Source organism: Conger conger, chromosome 1, assembly GCF_963514075.1.
Source record: "Conger conger chromosome 1, fConCon1.1, whole genome shotgun sequence".
In the NCBI taxonomy this organism is placed as follows: domain Eukaryota; kingdom Metazoa; phylum Chordata; class Actinopteri; order Anguilliformes; family Congridae; genus Conger; species Conger conger.
The window spans coordinates 59,590,496-59,605,125 of NC_083760.1; the positions used below are offsets into that span (position 1 = coordinate 59,590,496).

The window sequence follows — 14,630 nt, forward strand, 5'->3', positions numbered from 1 at the left end:
TGACTGTAGCTGGTCAAAAGTATAGGGCAATCTTCTAATATTACCTGCAATTACTGAGGGTTAACTAGTGTTTGGTGAAATAGTCCATCCAATTCTGAAAGCTGATAAAGACCTCAGTTTGGGTTATGTTCCATTTGTGAAGTATTTTGCATAGAGTGCAGTGAAAAAGTATTTGCCCCCCTTCTTGGTTACCTCTATTATTGTGTATCTGCCACACTGAATGGTTTCAGATCTTTGGACAAAATGTTATATTACACAAAGGTAACCTGAGTAGAGACAACACAAGCACATTTTAAAATAATTATTTCATGAAAAAAGTTCTCAAACACGCAGGAAGAGAGCAAATGCTTTTTCACAGCACCGTATGCTGTTGCAAAGAGCCTTGATAAAATTCTGGGTGATATGGCTGATTTTAGACCTTCTTTTAAACTACCTATTGGGGAGATTAGATTCATGTCCCATGTTTAACCCAAATATGGTTTTGAAAGAAGGCAACTATTTATTTGGCGTTCTGATGTATTGGCCTTGTTTTCTAAAAGTAAAAATGCTGAATGGAATGTAACGTGCTATTTTTGACGGCCATCCCCACAATCTTCATATTGGTAGCCAATTAGATTATGTGAATTATATGGACAGCAGAAGGATAATTAGAATATATTGATGAAAACAGTGTTTTTTATCAGTGCTGTTCCACCATGAGTTGAAGGAATATTGAGGGGGTGGGGGCGTTTAGCCTGAAAAATGACACTTTTGCTCTGTCACCTTTCTGTATTTACTGCGGTTCTAAATGGGCGGTACTTCGTCGTCTGATACGTATGCAGCAGTCTATCGTCATTGGAAACGCGCAGTAAATGTAACTTTTACGCAAAATATCATGAAGTGAATGGCTAAATTAACGTAACAGGAGACACGCACATCCATAAAACAAGGGTAGCTGTGCTGCGGTGATCACACACGAACGGGATTGCCCGACACAGGCCTGTCCAGGGCAGATGTCCCTGGAGTCGGTTATCATCATTACCCGCATGCGCACTGCATCCTTTACTGCTCCGGTATCTACTGGGCTGGCACAGGAACCGCAGCACCGAGCATAAGAGAGAGAGAGAGAGAGCTCAATATATGATCTCTTGACTGTACGTTTTTGCCTTTGTTGTCAAACGGTTCGCTTATGTTGGAATATAAACAAACAAGCCCGACATTTATTCGTTTTATTGAGCAAAGTGTAACGTTTAAAATAGATTTTCATGACCTTGCATCGAATGTCATTAGAGGAATTTAATTTCAACAAGGTAAGGACATGTTTATCCCTATTACTTTATCGGCAATCAGAAAGATGTAGCCTAGCTATAGACAAATCTAGCAACTCGTATGCAGTTCTGCGGTCTGTCCGTTACATTCATTTAAAATGAAACAGGGTTCTTACTTAATTTAACATGAGCGTAGATGGTTTCTTCCGTTCAGCAGCGCAGATTAATTTAGAATGGAAAAACGATGGACGCAAGCTAGTCTGTCTTGGGTTTCTATTGGGTTCTGTACAGCGGCACGCTACATCGCATGCGTTATATTCCCCGTGTGCTCCTTTCTTCTCACGATTTAAGATACTGCAGGCTACCTATGTAGCCTGTTAAAATAACGTATGGCTCTGTGCAATTTCATACTGTACATTTGTCGCATGGCTCGTTGTGCGTCCTACCACGACAGCGTCAACAGAGCGAGCCCTGATGAAACGGATGCTGCTGCAACTGGCTGGCAGTTGCTGATCGAGTACGTGGGGAGGGGGCGGGATGGTGTTTGAACTGATAATAAAGGATGAAGCCTCTTATGCACTTCCGATGTGTATACATTGCAGACTACATACTAATCAGACAGCGTATGCCAATAGCTCGGAAGATAGTCCACCCCAAATGTAGCTCTGCCATGCAGGCTAACATTTGTACTTACACTTAAGCTTGTAGATCTTTTGGAATTAAGCCTTCTGACAGCTCCGCGAGAAACCTGCTGACACACGCTCCCTCGGCCTTTGTGCGCGGCGGAACCCACCCGACCGATTTCGCCGGGGTTAGCCTTTTCACCTCACGTTTCCCCTTTTAAACAGTGATCATTTTTGAGATGTTTACATAGGCTAATATAATTACCAGGACGGTTCTTGTTTTTTTTTTTCCAATAAACCCTGTGTTATTGTGGTTTACATATGATATGGCCTAAACAAAAAAAATATTGATTTGTCCAATAATACAATGTCTCAGCTTTTATTATTTTGATTTATTTTGTAGGTGGGGAGGTGACCATAATGGCTTAATGTAGGGCTAATGAGGCCAAATTCTTTATTAAAAGTTCTCAGAACTAAGGGCAGATTTTTCTAATTAAAAGCAAGCCTGAAGGTGGGAATGGTGAACGAGGCAAAAGAACTTCCGTCATCTGTAGTAGTATTTTTATTAAGATGTTTTCTGGGCCACACGACACAGTCCTTTATATTCACATCTATTCTGATTAACCTAAAATATGTCAGACTCATACACAGTTCATTTTACCTATTTCACTTTACTGTTAAGGCTTCTACTGGAGGGAATCCGCTCCAGTAGTCCAGTAGTCCACAGTCCGCTTCTCATTGGCCTCCACTGGCTTCCCATTGCCGCACGCATCCGTTTCAAGGCCCTAGTGTTGGCATTTCAGGCTGCTAAGGGGACTGCCCCACCTTACATACAATCCCTGATCACTCCCTACTCCCCAGCTAGACCACTCCGGTCTGCCAGCTCTGGTCGCCTTACGGTTCCCTCTCTACGTGCACCTGGCGGTCGAGCTGCACGTTCACGCCTGTTTTCCGTTCTGGTTCCTCAGTGGTGGAATGACCTGCCTACCACTGTCAGAACAGCAGAATCCCTCCCCCTATTTCGACGCAGACTCAAAACCCACCTTTTCAAACTCTACCTTAGTCCTCCCTCCTGACTTCCCCTGCCCCTCCTTTCTGATATCCCTATCCTTGTCTAACCCCCCCCAAAAAAATAAAATAAAAATAAAAATAAAACTTCTGATGACAACTATGTTTAGAACAGCATTTCCTGTGTATTTTGCTAGTTTCTGGATGTGATGCTCTGACTTATGGTAGAACCTATGCACTTGTAAGTCGCTTTGGATTAAAAGCGTCTGCCAAATGACTAAAATGTAAATGTAAAATGTAAATGAATCAATTTCCTGTGTGCAGCAGACATGTGTAATTGTAGTATTCCAGGGGACACAGTTAAAAAACAAAACCTGTAAATTGTATGCAGCCAATCCGTATGTGACCGGAAAATCAGTCTGGTCGTTTATTAGGATATAGTTGCAGGCCTCTGGAGTTTTTTTTAAATAGATCAACAACAACTCCAAATAAAGATTTCTCATTATGCAAACATACATCATTATGGAACATCCCTGGACTGTCCTGAACCACAAAGGGACACTGGAGAGTTGAGCATCATTAGTGTGGATCAGTAATTGGTTGTAGTGTTTGTCAGTCAGGACGTGTGAAGTATTAGTATAGTATTAGTCGTAAAATTAGTAGTACAAAATATAATTGTTATAAGAAGAAATACTATTAGAGAGTATTTGTGGTTACAATAGGTAAGATTGTTTGTGTTAAAATATTGTTACAGGACCATTGTAAATCTCTTCCTATCATTGAAAAAGGCTCACTGGCATGTTGACTCACCCTCTACCTGTGCTATAGTCCTTAAATTTGAACAGTGTTTGTAGTACCTATTGTACCTTTAAGCATCATTTGACGGTGAGATCTGTATAAATAGACAGGAGAATATGTTGCACATAACACGTGTCCTCAGCTGTCACATCAGGGAAGCTGGGCAGTAGGAGAAGAGCATGACGTGACAGCACATATGATCCAAGCATTTCATTCCCTGTACAAGTGTTAGTGTCCTTGGATGATGGCAGGGGACAAACTCCTGATTACAACTCTGCAGATGTCTGGCAAATGTGGTGGAATTCTGTAGGTGTTTGAGGGCTGGAAATAAAATCACTGCCTTGGAGCTATTACAGGCGGTCTGTAGCGTAGTGGTTAAGGTACACGACTGGGACCGGTGGTTCGGTGGTTCGATCCCCGGTGTAGCCACAATAAGATCCGCACAGCTGTTGGGCCCTGGAGCAAGGCCCTTAACGCTGAATTGCTCCAGGGGAGGATTGTCTCCTGCTTAGTCTAATCAACTGTACATCACTCTGGATAAGAGCGTCTGTCAAATGCCAATAATGTAATATACAATTTTAAAATTATTTATGTATTTTCTTTTTGCAGGAAACCAAGACGCAGCTGCAAGGATGGAGATCGTAACTCATTTGATAAATGATACCATTGAGTTCTATAAATGGAGCCTCACCATTGCAGGTGATCATTGCTGTCTTTTATCCTTTTCTCCGGACTATCTGGATATGGTGCTGCCCGCAGCAGGTCTAGGAAAATTCATTAAGTGGGTAGTTGACCGATAAGATCAAACCCCAGTATTGAGTTGCATTAGTGTAGACATGGTTCAAAGTGTGCTTTCTTTTCCCTGCAGGTAATGTACTGAAGTAGTCAGGCTGATTATTCTCTCTGTGTGCGAAGGCAGCTATTTTATTTCTCTGGCCACCGGAGTGCTGTGTTGCCCTTTTAAGTCACTGCAAACCAAAAACCTTTTCATATGTTAATGTCAAAACAGATTAATTGCAGTGAAAATGTGAATTCTGTACTTCCCGATCCCACCTTATTCCTGTTGTCTCCTGGAATCATCATGTGATTTAATACCTGGTGACTGCCTGAGCAAGTGGATGTCCCTCCATAAGTCAAGAAGTGGATGTCCCTTAGCTCCATAAGTCAAAGTACAGCTGCATTAATTATGGAATGTATAACCTGTTTGCTAAGCAAATACCGAACAATAACTCAGACAAACTGAATTTTATGTACATTTAATTAATATTAAAGCTTTTTGAATTTTAATTTATGGTTAATAGAGATTCGTTCTCTGAGATATTTTGTTCCATAGAAGATATTTTCTTATATTTTGTATACATTGGCTCAGGAGGTAAGAGCAGTCATGTGGCAGCCGGAGGATTGCCGGTTTGATCCCACCCTGGGTGTGTTGAAGTGCCATGCAAGGCACCAACCAGCTCGTCTGGAGCAATTGGGGGTTATGTGTCTTACTCAGGGACACTTTGACACACCCAGGGTCGGGTAAGTGAACACAGACACAGGTTGCCATATTTAAAAAAATATATATATTTGTCAAGGTGAAAAACCTGCATAGTATGCCTTTAAACTCTGCTTATACTTTCTTGTTGAAATACGTACATGTGTAATGCATGTGGCTCTTAGGATAATAGGCAGCCATCTGGGCTGGGGTGTTATTTTTGGGAAGGTGGCTCATTGCCAAAAGCTTTGAATGAGACGATCATGTGGAACATGACTACCATATGGCTGTGAATGGGGGCAGGGGGCTACTACAGCGAATGGGAAGCCTCTTAGTTAAAGGACTTTTGTTTCTGAACTTACCTTCCTCTTTTATCATTTCTTTATTTAGTAGAATCTATCACAAAGCTGGCTGATCACATTCTTTGATCAAATAGAGATTAGTAATTACCATTTCTATAAATATAAATATATCTCCTGGTAATACTGCGGCAAAGTAAGACAGGTTGATTCAGCAAAGACCACAGAGGAGATCTCCACACAAACCTGTTCAGGAAACAAACCTACAGAGGAAAAAAAAGTTCAAAAGCAGTCTTAATGTCACTATTACCACCCTTCTTTTCACTCATTTGAGTAGAGATTCAAAAACATCACTTGAGTTGAACATCCAACTGGTTTAGGCTAAAATTCTACCTTAAATTCATTCTGAACTTCAGTGACATTTTATCTTTAATAATACTCAATTGTTACACAAAACCATGAACACAACAATAAAAAAAAAATAGAAAATGGTTATGCCAGTAATAAGAAGACATTGCACTTGCTTTGTTATTAAATTTTAAAAGAACAGAATTCTGTTTCCTGCAAAAACCCTGTAAATACAAGAGGATATTGATGCCATATACACTCACGAGCACTTTATTAGGAACATTTTTACTTTATTACGCCTACTTATTCATGCAATTATCTAATCAGCCAATTGTGTGGCAGCAGTGCAATGCATACAATCATGTAGATACGGGTCAGGAGCTTCAGTTAATGCTCACGTCAATCATCCGAATGAGGAAAAATGTGATCTAAGTGACTTTCATCAGGAATTGTTGGTGGCAGACAGGGTGGTTTGGAAACCATTGATCACTAGTCTCTAGAGTTTGCAAAGAATTCTGAAAAAAAAAAAAAAGAATGAAAAAAAACAGTGAGCAGCAGTTCTGCAGACAAAAAGCTGACAGGAAGGTGACAGTAACCACACATTACAACAGTGGTATGCGGAGGAGCATCTCTGAACACACAATACATCATGACATTAAGTGGATACTATAGCAGTATAAATCTAAAAAATAAGTCTAATAAATACCTAAAAATGTGCTCACTGAGTGTGTGTGTGTGTATATATATATATATATATATATATATATATATATATATATATATATATATATATATATGTGTACATATACAGCATCGTCAATACGTATTTACCCCCTTCCTGATTTCCTTTCTTTTTGCATATTTGTCATGCTTAATGTTTTTTTTAATATATTTAGATATAAATGTAATGTTAGGGAACCTGAGAAAACACAATGTTTTTAAAATTATTTCATTAATTTTACATTTACATTTTAGTCATTTGGCAGATACTTTTAATCCAAAACGACTTACAACTGCATAGGTTCTTCCACAAGTTAAAGCATCACATCCATAACTAGTAAAATACACATGAAGTGCTGTTCTAAACAAAAAATACAGTCATCATATTTTTTAGTTTTTTTGGGGGGTTAGACAAGAGGGATATTAGAAAAGGGGGGGGGGATCAGGAGGGAGGACTAAGGTACAGTTTGAAAAGGTGTGTTTTTAATCTGCGTCGAAATAGGGGGAGGGATTCTGCTGTCCTGATAGTGGTAGGCAAGTCATTCCACCACTGAGGAACCAGAACAGAAAACAGGCGTGAACGTGCAGCACGACCGCCAGGTGCTCGTAGTGAGAGAACCATAAGGCGACCAGAGCTGGCACACTGGAGTGGTCTCACTGAGGAGTAGGGAGTGATTAAGGATTGGATGTAAGGTGGGGCAGTCCCCTTAGCAGCCATTCATTTAATGAAAAAAGTTTTCAATTGCCCATATCATCCATGTGAAAAAGTAATTGACCCCTTAAACATAATGACTGGTTGCACCATCTTTAGCAGAAATACCTACAACCGAATGCTATGATAATCCTTCTTTCGCATCACTGGAGGACTTTTAGCCCACTCATCTCAAGCATGAAATACTTGTTTCAGATCCTGCCGCAGTATCTCTACTGGGTTCAAGGAGTGGCCAGAGTGCCAACCTTTCCTCAAGGGCGCAGCGACAAGTAACCCAGGAAGGCACAAAAGAACTGCCAAAGAACATCCAAGGAATGCAGGCCTCTCTAGCCTCAGCAGGTTCAGTGGTCATGAGTCCACAAGAAGAAAGAGACTGGCCAAAAATGGGATTGATGGGAGAGTAGCAAAGCATAAACCAATACTAACCAAGATAAATATCAATCCTCATCTCACAAGTCCACATATGAATGGGTGAAAAGAAACAAAATAAAAGTCTTAAGAGTGGCCGAGCCAAAGTCCTGACTTTAACCCAGTAGAGATGCTGTGGCAGGACCTGAGACACGAAAACCTACCGATTTTATGAATTAAAGCAGTTCTGCAAAGAAGAGTGGGCTAAAATTCCCACAGCAATGTGAAAAGCTGATTATAGGAAGCGTTTTGTTGCAATTATTGCTGCTAAATGTGGTTCAACCAGTTATTACATTTAAGGGGTGATACGGGTGTTTGATATCTTTTTATTGAAGAAATGAAATAATTATAATTATAATTATAATAATAACAGAAATGTGTTTTAGGTTTACTCGTGTTCCCTTTGTCTAATTCCATTTTGTCTCAACATCTGAACCATTCAGTGTGACATACTGTATATGCAGTAATAGAGGAAATCAGAAAGGGGACAACTACTAATTGGCACTGTATATATGCCAAAAACAAATGCAAAAACTAATTGCCAATGGAAACAATGTTGTATAATGTTGTTTTTCTTTTTCTTTTTTACCATCCTAGTTCCAGAGCTCAAATTATGTCACTTTTAGGTGTTGTTATGGGCAGTCCTACCTGCTGACTCAAATTCATGCCATATGAAGCCTGGGAATGATTGGCCCTCCCAATATGTGTTACACGTGTGGCTTTTGAGGTTACCAAGGATACCTTTCACCTACTTTTTGGTTTCACATTCTTTAACTCTGATTTTGAAACAAAAGTAATGATAATGTTCTTTTGATGCACTTACACTGGGGAAGTGGGTGGGGCTTCCTGATGGTAAAGTACTTTTACTATTATGAAAAGCCTTATGTTTTTATAGTTTAGCACTGAATATCTCAATTCCTAAGTCAAGGATCAACCCAGAACTACTTTATATTTGTGCACAAACTTGATGTATACTTCTGTCCAAATCTCTCCAAATACATAGCATAACAATCTATCATTCAATTTTATTTACATAAATGTATGACCCGGATTAAAAAGTCCAAGCAGAGATGAGGAAGAGGGATGGCTGGAGCACCAATGGGTGGCACTGTCAGGCTTGGTGCTACAGCTGAATCAGCAGTGTGCAGGAGGGATGAGCACACCTGGTCTTGGGCTGGTGCTCCGGGCCAGGAGGGGGTGTTCAGGAAAAGTTGGGCTGGAGCTCCAGGCAGGTACCCAGAGCGGGGAGAAGAGGAGAGTAACATTGTTTTAAGGGACATGCAAGGCCGGTGGTTCGATCCCCGGTGTAGCCACAATAAGATCCGCACAGCTGTTGAGCTCTTGAGCAAGGCCCAAAACCCTGCATTGATCCAGGGGAGGATTGTCTCCTGTTTAGTCTAATAAATCTGCCAAATGCCATTAATGTAACGTTTGGGCGTTGAGATGGTAATTGGTCAATTTTGACAAATTTTGACCAAAGTAATTGATCAATTTTGTACAGACACACGAATGATCAGAAAAGCTTATTTTTCGATTCAAACTGATTATCTGATACTAAATGCAAAGAAAATGAATGTTGACATGTGTTTTATTAACATATACATGAGAGTATATTTTTATAAAGCATGCCCAAAGTGTCCAAAAAGCACTCCAAAAAAGGATTGCTCACCCTAATGCTTTCTAACCAATCTGCATCACATTTAAAATGGAACTTTATTCCAAAATTAGGTTAACAAGTGCCCTGTTAGCCAGTACAATTTCTGGTTTATCTATAGCAAGTCCAAATCCTGTAATTGCGCACGTCTATATATTTATTCTGCTTTGCGAATGCAGTGATATTCCTAAAATGTCCGTCACCTGAAAATGACACATTATACCTTGTTGGAGAGGATAGGAAGCCCTGTACAAGAAGCGTACCATGTTTTACATTATTTTGGTACTGAAATGACCTAGCAATGCATTTACGCAACAATAAGAAGTAGTTCAGGACGGCATTTGCTAAGTTATAGTTCCAGCAAAAATATACTTTTCTAGAAAATGATTACAAAATAAACTTCAACATCAGTAGACAGTGAGCGTGGTTTGGGGGACGGTGGAGTTTTATTTCCCTGCTTTGCAAATAAGAGGCCGATAAGCATCTGAACTGCTGTTCTTGCATCACATGGTTCATTTCTGGTGGCATGTGAGGTCTTACATAAGGCCCATTACTTTTGCATTCCATTGGGCCAGTTTCCTAACGTTGCCGAGGTGTTCATGGATGTTTTTTTGGGTATTACTAGCATGGTTATAATTTAATAAATTGTCATTGAGCCCTAGGTGTGCTAATTTCTTCAGATGGTCTCCGACACACAGTGAACAGCCTGATTTCTACGCAGTGAGTGTCATACACAGTACATTATGTACTAGCCACACTTTGAAAGCACTGTGGTGACTAATGGAAAATAAAGGATACACCAGAGGATTGTCTGTCCACAAGCAGGATCCAAGAATCAGTATCCCCAGCCTAATTACTGCTCCCAAGCCATTGTGTGTAAAACACTCATACAGTGAATCTATGTTCACTTTATAATCCAACATCTTTTAGTATTAGAGAGGTCAAGGTTAAGTTGCACTGAGCCAGGTTTGGAACCTTTAATAGTTGATAATGTGGCTGTGCACTGTCGTAGTCATTTTTGTCTTCACAGTCAGCCAGCCTTATTCATAACTTAATGGTCTTTATTGTACATACTTTATTGGACTTCATACTCGCTCCTTCATCTAGCTGTTATTGCTGTTTGTTATGTGAAATTCAACAGCAATGATACTATAATATATTCCTGCTGACTTACTGGGTTAAATAAAGGATAATAATAAAAATCAGTAACGATTAATGGGTGTGCCCCCATGTCTATGTGTGTCCAGACAAGCGTGTAGAGAAATGGCCGCTGATGTCCTCGCCTCTCCCCACCCTGGCCATCAGCTCCATGTACCTGCTCTTCCTCTGGCTGGGGCCCAAGTACATGCGGCACAGAGAGCCCTTCCAGCTGAGGAAGACCCTCATCGTCTACAACTTCAGTATGGTCATCCTCAACTTCTTCATCTTCAAAGAGGTGACCTCTGTTCTGTCATGAACTTTTAACATGAAAACGTGTCAGATCATTGGAGAAGAACAGACATTATGGAATAAATGTGAGACATATTATTGTTATATATATTATATAGCCCCAGTGGCTGGGACTCAAATTAGCGGATGCATTATTGGCTTTTGCATTCACCTAGAAGGCAGTTTTTTATGGAGCGAATTTCAAATTTCAAAACACAACGCTCGATTCACACATTGCAAAAATACAAATTCTGCTTTACAGATCTTGAAATACATATATTTTTTTGCAATATGTCTCCATACACAATGGGAAAAACAAACCACAAGTGTGTGTGCAGCAATCAAAATGAAGGTATCCACAGCCAATCAGGGAACAGTAGCTCATAACCAATTGTGGAGCAGATCACACTGCCTTGGCATGAAGCCTGACTCAGAATTGCTTCAGCTTACACTTGGTAGTTAGCTAGTTCTGTGAACATAAAATAGGTAGAATATTGACTATTTCATATTTGTTAAAGGAGCTATGGTGTCATAAGCAAAGCATTTGCAAAACATGTGTGGATTTGGTTTTGCAATTCACAAAATATGCTTATCATCCACAAAACACAAATAAAATTGTCAACGTTTCAGTAAGCGAGAAATGCCATTGTCATCTTGCAATTTCATTTCCTCTTATTGACCAGGTATCTGTGGTCTTGCTGCTCAGCCATCTGCACAGTAACAGTACAGCTAAGCTAGTGGGTAGTAGTAGAGTGATAATAATCAATGGTTGGCTGCATTACCCTCTGGGCACTGTGCACAGTGCACCAAACCATATTGCTTGAGTATTACAGCCATCAGAAAGGCTTTCAATTGTGCAGAAGAAGGTGGGGGAAAAAAAGAAAAAAATTCATTGACCTTGGTACTAGTTGGTTGGTGTTTGTCTTTTGCCCTACCTTAGATAGAATGTGGGGAATAATACATAAAATACTACATAATTCAGTGCATAGTATAAGTGCAACCTGTTTTATATGATATCTCTGTTCCCAGCTCTTTCTAGCAGCGCGGGCTGCAAACTACAGCTATCTCTGCCAGCCCGTCAACTACACGGAGGATGTGAATGAAGTCAGGGTGAGCATTCATGTGAAAACATTTTTTCCATTACCAAATGGCTAAGAAGAAACCAGAAATCTGACCTGCTTAATTCAGTTACATTGCTTCATTTAGCAGCTACATTCATCCAGAGTGACTAACAACATAGGGTGTGTAACAGGACTAGATGAACACAAGTTTAGATACAAAAATGTATTGGAGCATAAACACACACTGTTGTTAATGCTTAATATATTATCAAGCATTTATCATAAAATTCCCAATGATTAGTCATTAATTAGTCATTAACATTATTCAATATTAGCCAAAGTGTTAAGGATTGTACTGATATTGGGAAAATGAAATAAAGGTCACAATCTGCATTTTTGAGATAGGAGTGAGTGTACAGAACAATCCCTCCATCCATAATCACTGGCCTCTTTAATATCATGTTTAGTAACATTTATTAATGCTGACTAGCCATAAGAAATGCATTTTTACTAATGAATAAGTTGTTCATTGTTTCTCCTCTCCTCCAACAGGTGGCAGCAGCACTGTGGTGGTACTACGTGTCTAAAGGTGTGGAGTACCTGGACACAGTGTTCTTCATCATGCGTAAGAAGTTTAACCAGGTCAGCTTCCTTCATGTCTACCACCACTGCACGATGTTCACGCTCTGGTGGATCGGCATCAAGTGGGTGGCGGGAGGACAGTGTGAGTATGATACCAATGTGGGCAGGGCAGGGAGTGGTCATTGAGAATTCCACCCCAATGTGGACAGGGCAGGGAGTGGTCATTGAGAATTCCACCCCAATGTGGACAGGGCAGGGAGTGGTCATTGAGAATTCCACCCCAATGTGGACAGGGCAGGGACTGGTCATTGAGAATTCCACCCCAATGTGGACAGGGCAGGGAGTGGTCATTGAGAATTCCACCCCAATGTGGACAGGGCACAGAGAGGTCAGTGTCAGTGGGAATAACACCCCAATGTGGACAGGGCACAGAGAGGTCAGTGTCAGTGGGAATAACACCCCAATGTGGACAGGGCACAGAGAGGTCAGTGTCAGTGGGAATACCACCCTAAGAACATGCAGAGTGGGAAGTACCACCCCATTGTTGGTATGGCAGGGCATGTAAGTGCGAGTACCCGTCCAATCTGGCAGAAATGAGTTTAAGATGGGGGTGGGTTGATTAAAGACTGGTTGTTGTTTGCGGTTCTGAGGGGTGTGTACTTCATGTATCAGGAGAAAATTTCTTTTCAAGCATGCATACATATCACACTTTTGTGTACAAAACTGCTTTCTAGTGGAAATTCTATTCTTAAGTATGGCATGAAAATGAACCAGTATGTACAGACAAAACAGAAAACTGAGGACCGTTTGAGAGCTATGACCACTGTAATGAGGCAGTCATGTGATATGGATTAGTCATATGATCTGGTTTTGTTCCACCCCCTTCCCCTCCCCAGCGTTCTTTGGTGCGCACATGAACGCTGCCATCCATGTTGTCATGTACCTGTACTACGGCCTGGCCGCCTTTGGACCCAGCATCCAGAAATACCTGTGGTGGAAGAAGTACCTCACCATTATCCAGATGGTAGGTATGCCATGAACCTCTGTAGCTATCTACAGAGGTGGAAGAAGTACCTCACCATTATCCAGATGGTAGGTATGCCATGAACCTCTGTAGCTATCTGGTTTCTATTGGTTTGTTTATCTTACCAGATCTACAGAATATTGTTTCCCAAAAGTGTTTGTAAAAGACAATGGGCCTCTTGCAAGAACCACTCGCACTAACACGTTTGTTCTTAAATATTAAAAGGAGTGATTTAAGAGAACTTTGCGCATTCACCAATTTTCTCTTATTTAGAATTTTTTAAGGAAAGTTGACAAGAACATTCTTCACAAGCATGTTGATGTTCTTGGCATTGTCCAAAACTTGACCATTTGGCATTGAGAAAAACGCCCTGTGTCCTCTCATCTGTCAGATCCAGTTCCATGTGACCATTGGCCACACCGCCCTCTCTCTCTACATCAACTGCGCCTTCCCGCACTGGATGCACTGGGCACTGATTGGCTACGCCATAACCTTCATCATCCTGTTCGGAAACTTCTACTACCAGACCTATCGCCATCAGCCCCGCAGGGAGGCCCCACCCAAGGGAGGCAAGGGCATGACCAACGGCGTGACCAACGGCGTTTCTCCAGCGCTGAACGGGCTCAGCAGGCTGGAGGAGAAACAGGCGGCGGGGGAGAACGGGAGGAGGAAGAGGAGGGGGAGGGCCAAGCGTGACTAGGGGCTGGGCTGGGGGGGGGGGCTGGAGACTGGGGCAAAGGGGGGTGAGGGGGCAAGGGGGAAAGCATCGCTCAGGACACCTGAGGACCACAGACCTGGTGGGACACGATTGGGTGGGAGGGTTGAGCTCTGATACCATACCCCCCGCAGATTCTTTGTTGAATGTGACCTGTCTGTGGAGGAAGAGCTGTGTGGAGGGGGATTCAACTTCATCACAGGTTATGACTATCATTTCCATGTTTTTTTTATTCTCTCGCTTGCTCTCTCTCTCCCTCCCTCTTCCGGGGGTTTGCAGGTGTGTGAATTGTGTTAGCACAGCACTTCCATACAGAGACAGGGATATTTTAAAGGAATAGGTCCACAGGCTCTGATCCCATGCACACTAGCTTCTTCATTCCAGAAGACTTTGACACCATGTTGTCCAGCAGAATCATGTCCTCACAATTATTATCAACCCCCAAAAAATGTTTATTTTCCCTTCGTTTGAAATTTTCTTTTGGAATGTTGAAATTGTTTAATCGTCTTGTGTTTTGTGATTCAGT

At 41.3% G+C, this 14,630-nt stretch overlaps 1 protein-coding gene across 1 annotated transcript; it reads left to right on the forward strand.

Moving 5' to 3' along the window:
- The first annotated feature begins 1,099 nt into the window (after positions 1-1,099).
- elovl4a (ELOVL fatty acid elongase 4a) lies at positions 1,100-14,089 on the forward strand. The gene is made up of 7 exons (XM_061235702.1): positions 1,100-1,289; positions 4,286-4,375; positions 10,542-10,729; positions 11,752-11,832; positions 12,336-12,507; positions 13,262-13,389; positions 13,781-14,089. Exons 2-7 carry the CDS (start codon positions 4,309-4,311, stop codon positions 14,087-14,089), a joined length of 945 nt encoding a protein of 314 aa, XP_061091686.1. The 5' UTR covers positions 1,100-1,289; positions 4,286-4,308.
- Positions 14,090-14,630: the final 541 nt, after the last annotated feature.

What these genes read in the sequence shown, in the direction of transcription:
- elovl4a (XM_061235702.1), top strand. Translation starts at nt 4,309, where the DNA reads ATGGAGATCGTAACTCATTTGATAAATGATACCATTGAGTTCTATAAA. An exon ending in ACTTCTTCATCTTCAAAGAG is followed by an intron (nt 10,730 to 11,751) that starts GTGACCTCTGTT and finishes CTCTGTTCCCAG; the next exon opens with CTCTTTCTAGCAGCGCGGGC. An exon ending in AGGATGTGAATGAAGTCAGG is followed by an intron (nt 11,833 to 12,335) that starts GTGAGCATTCAT and finishes CTCCTCCAACAG; the next exon opens with GTGGCAGCAGCACTGTGGTG.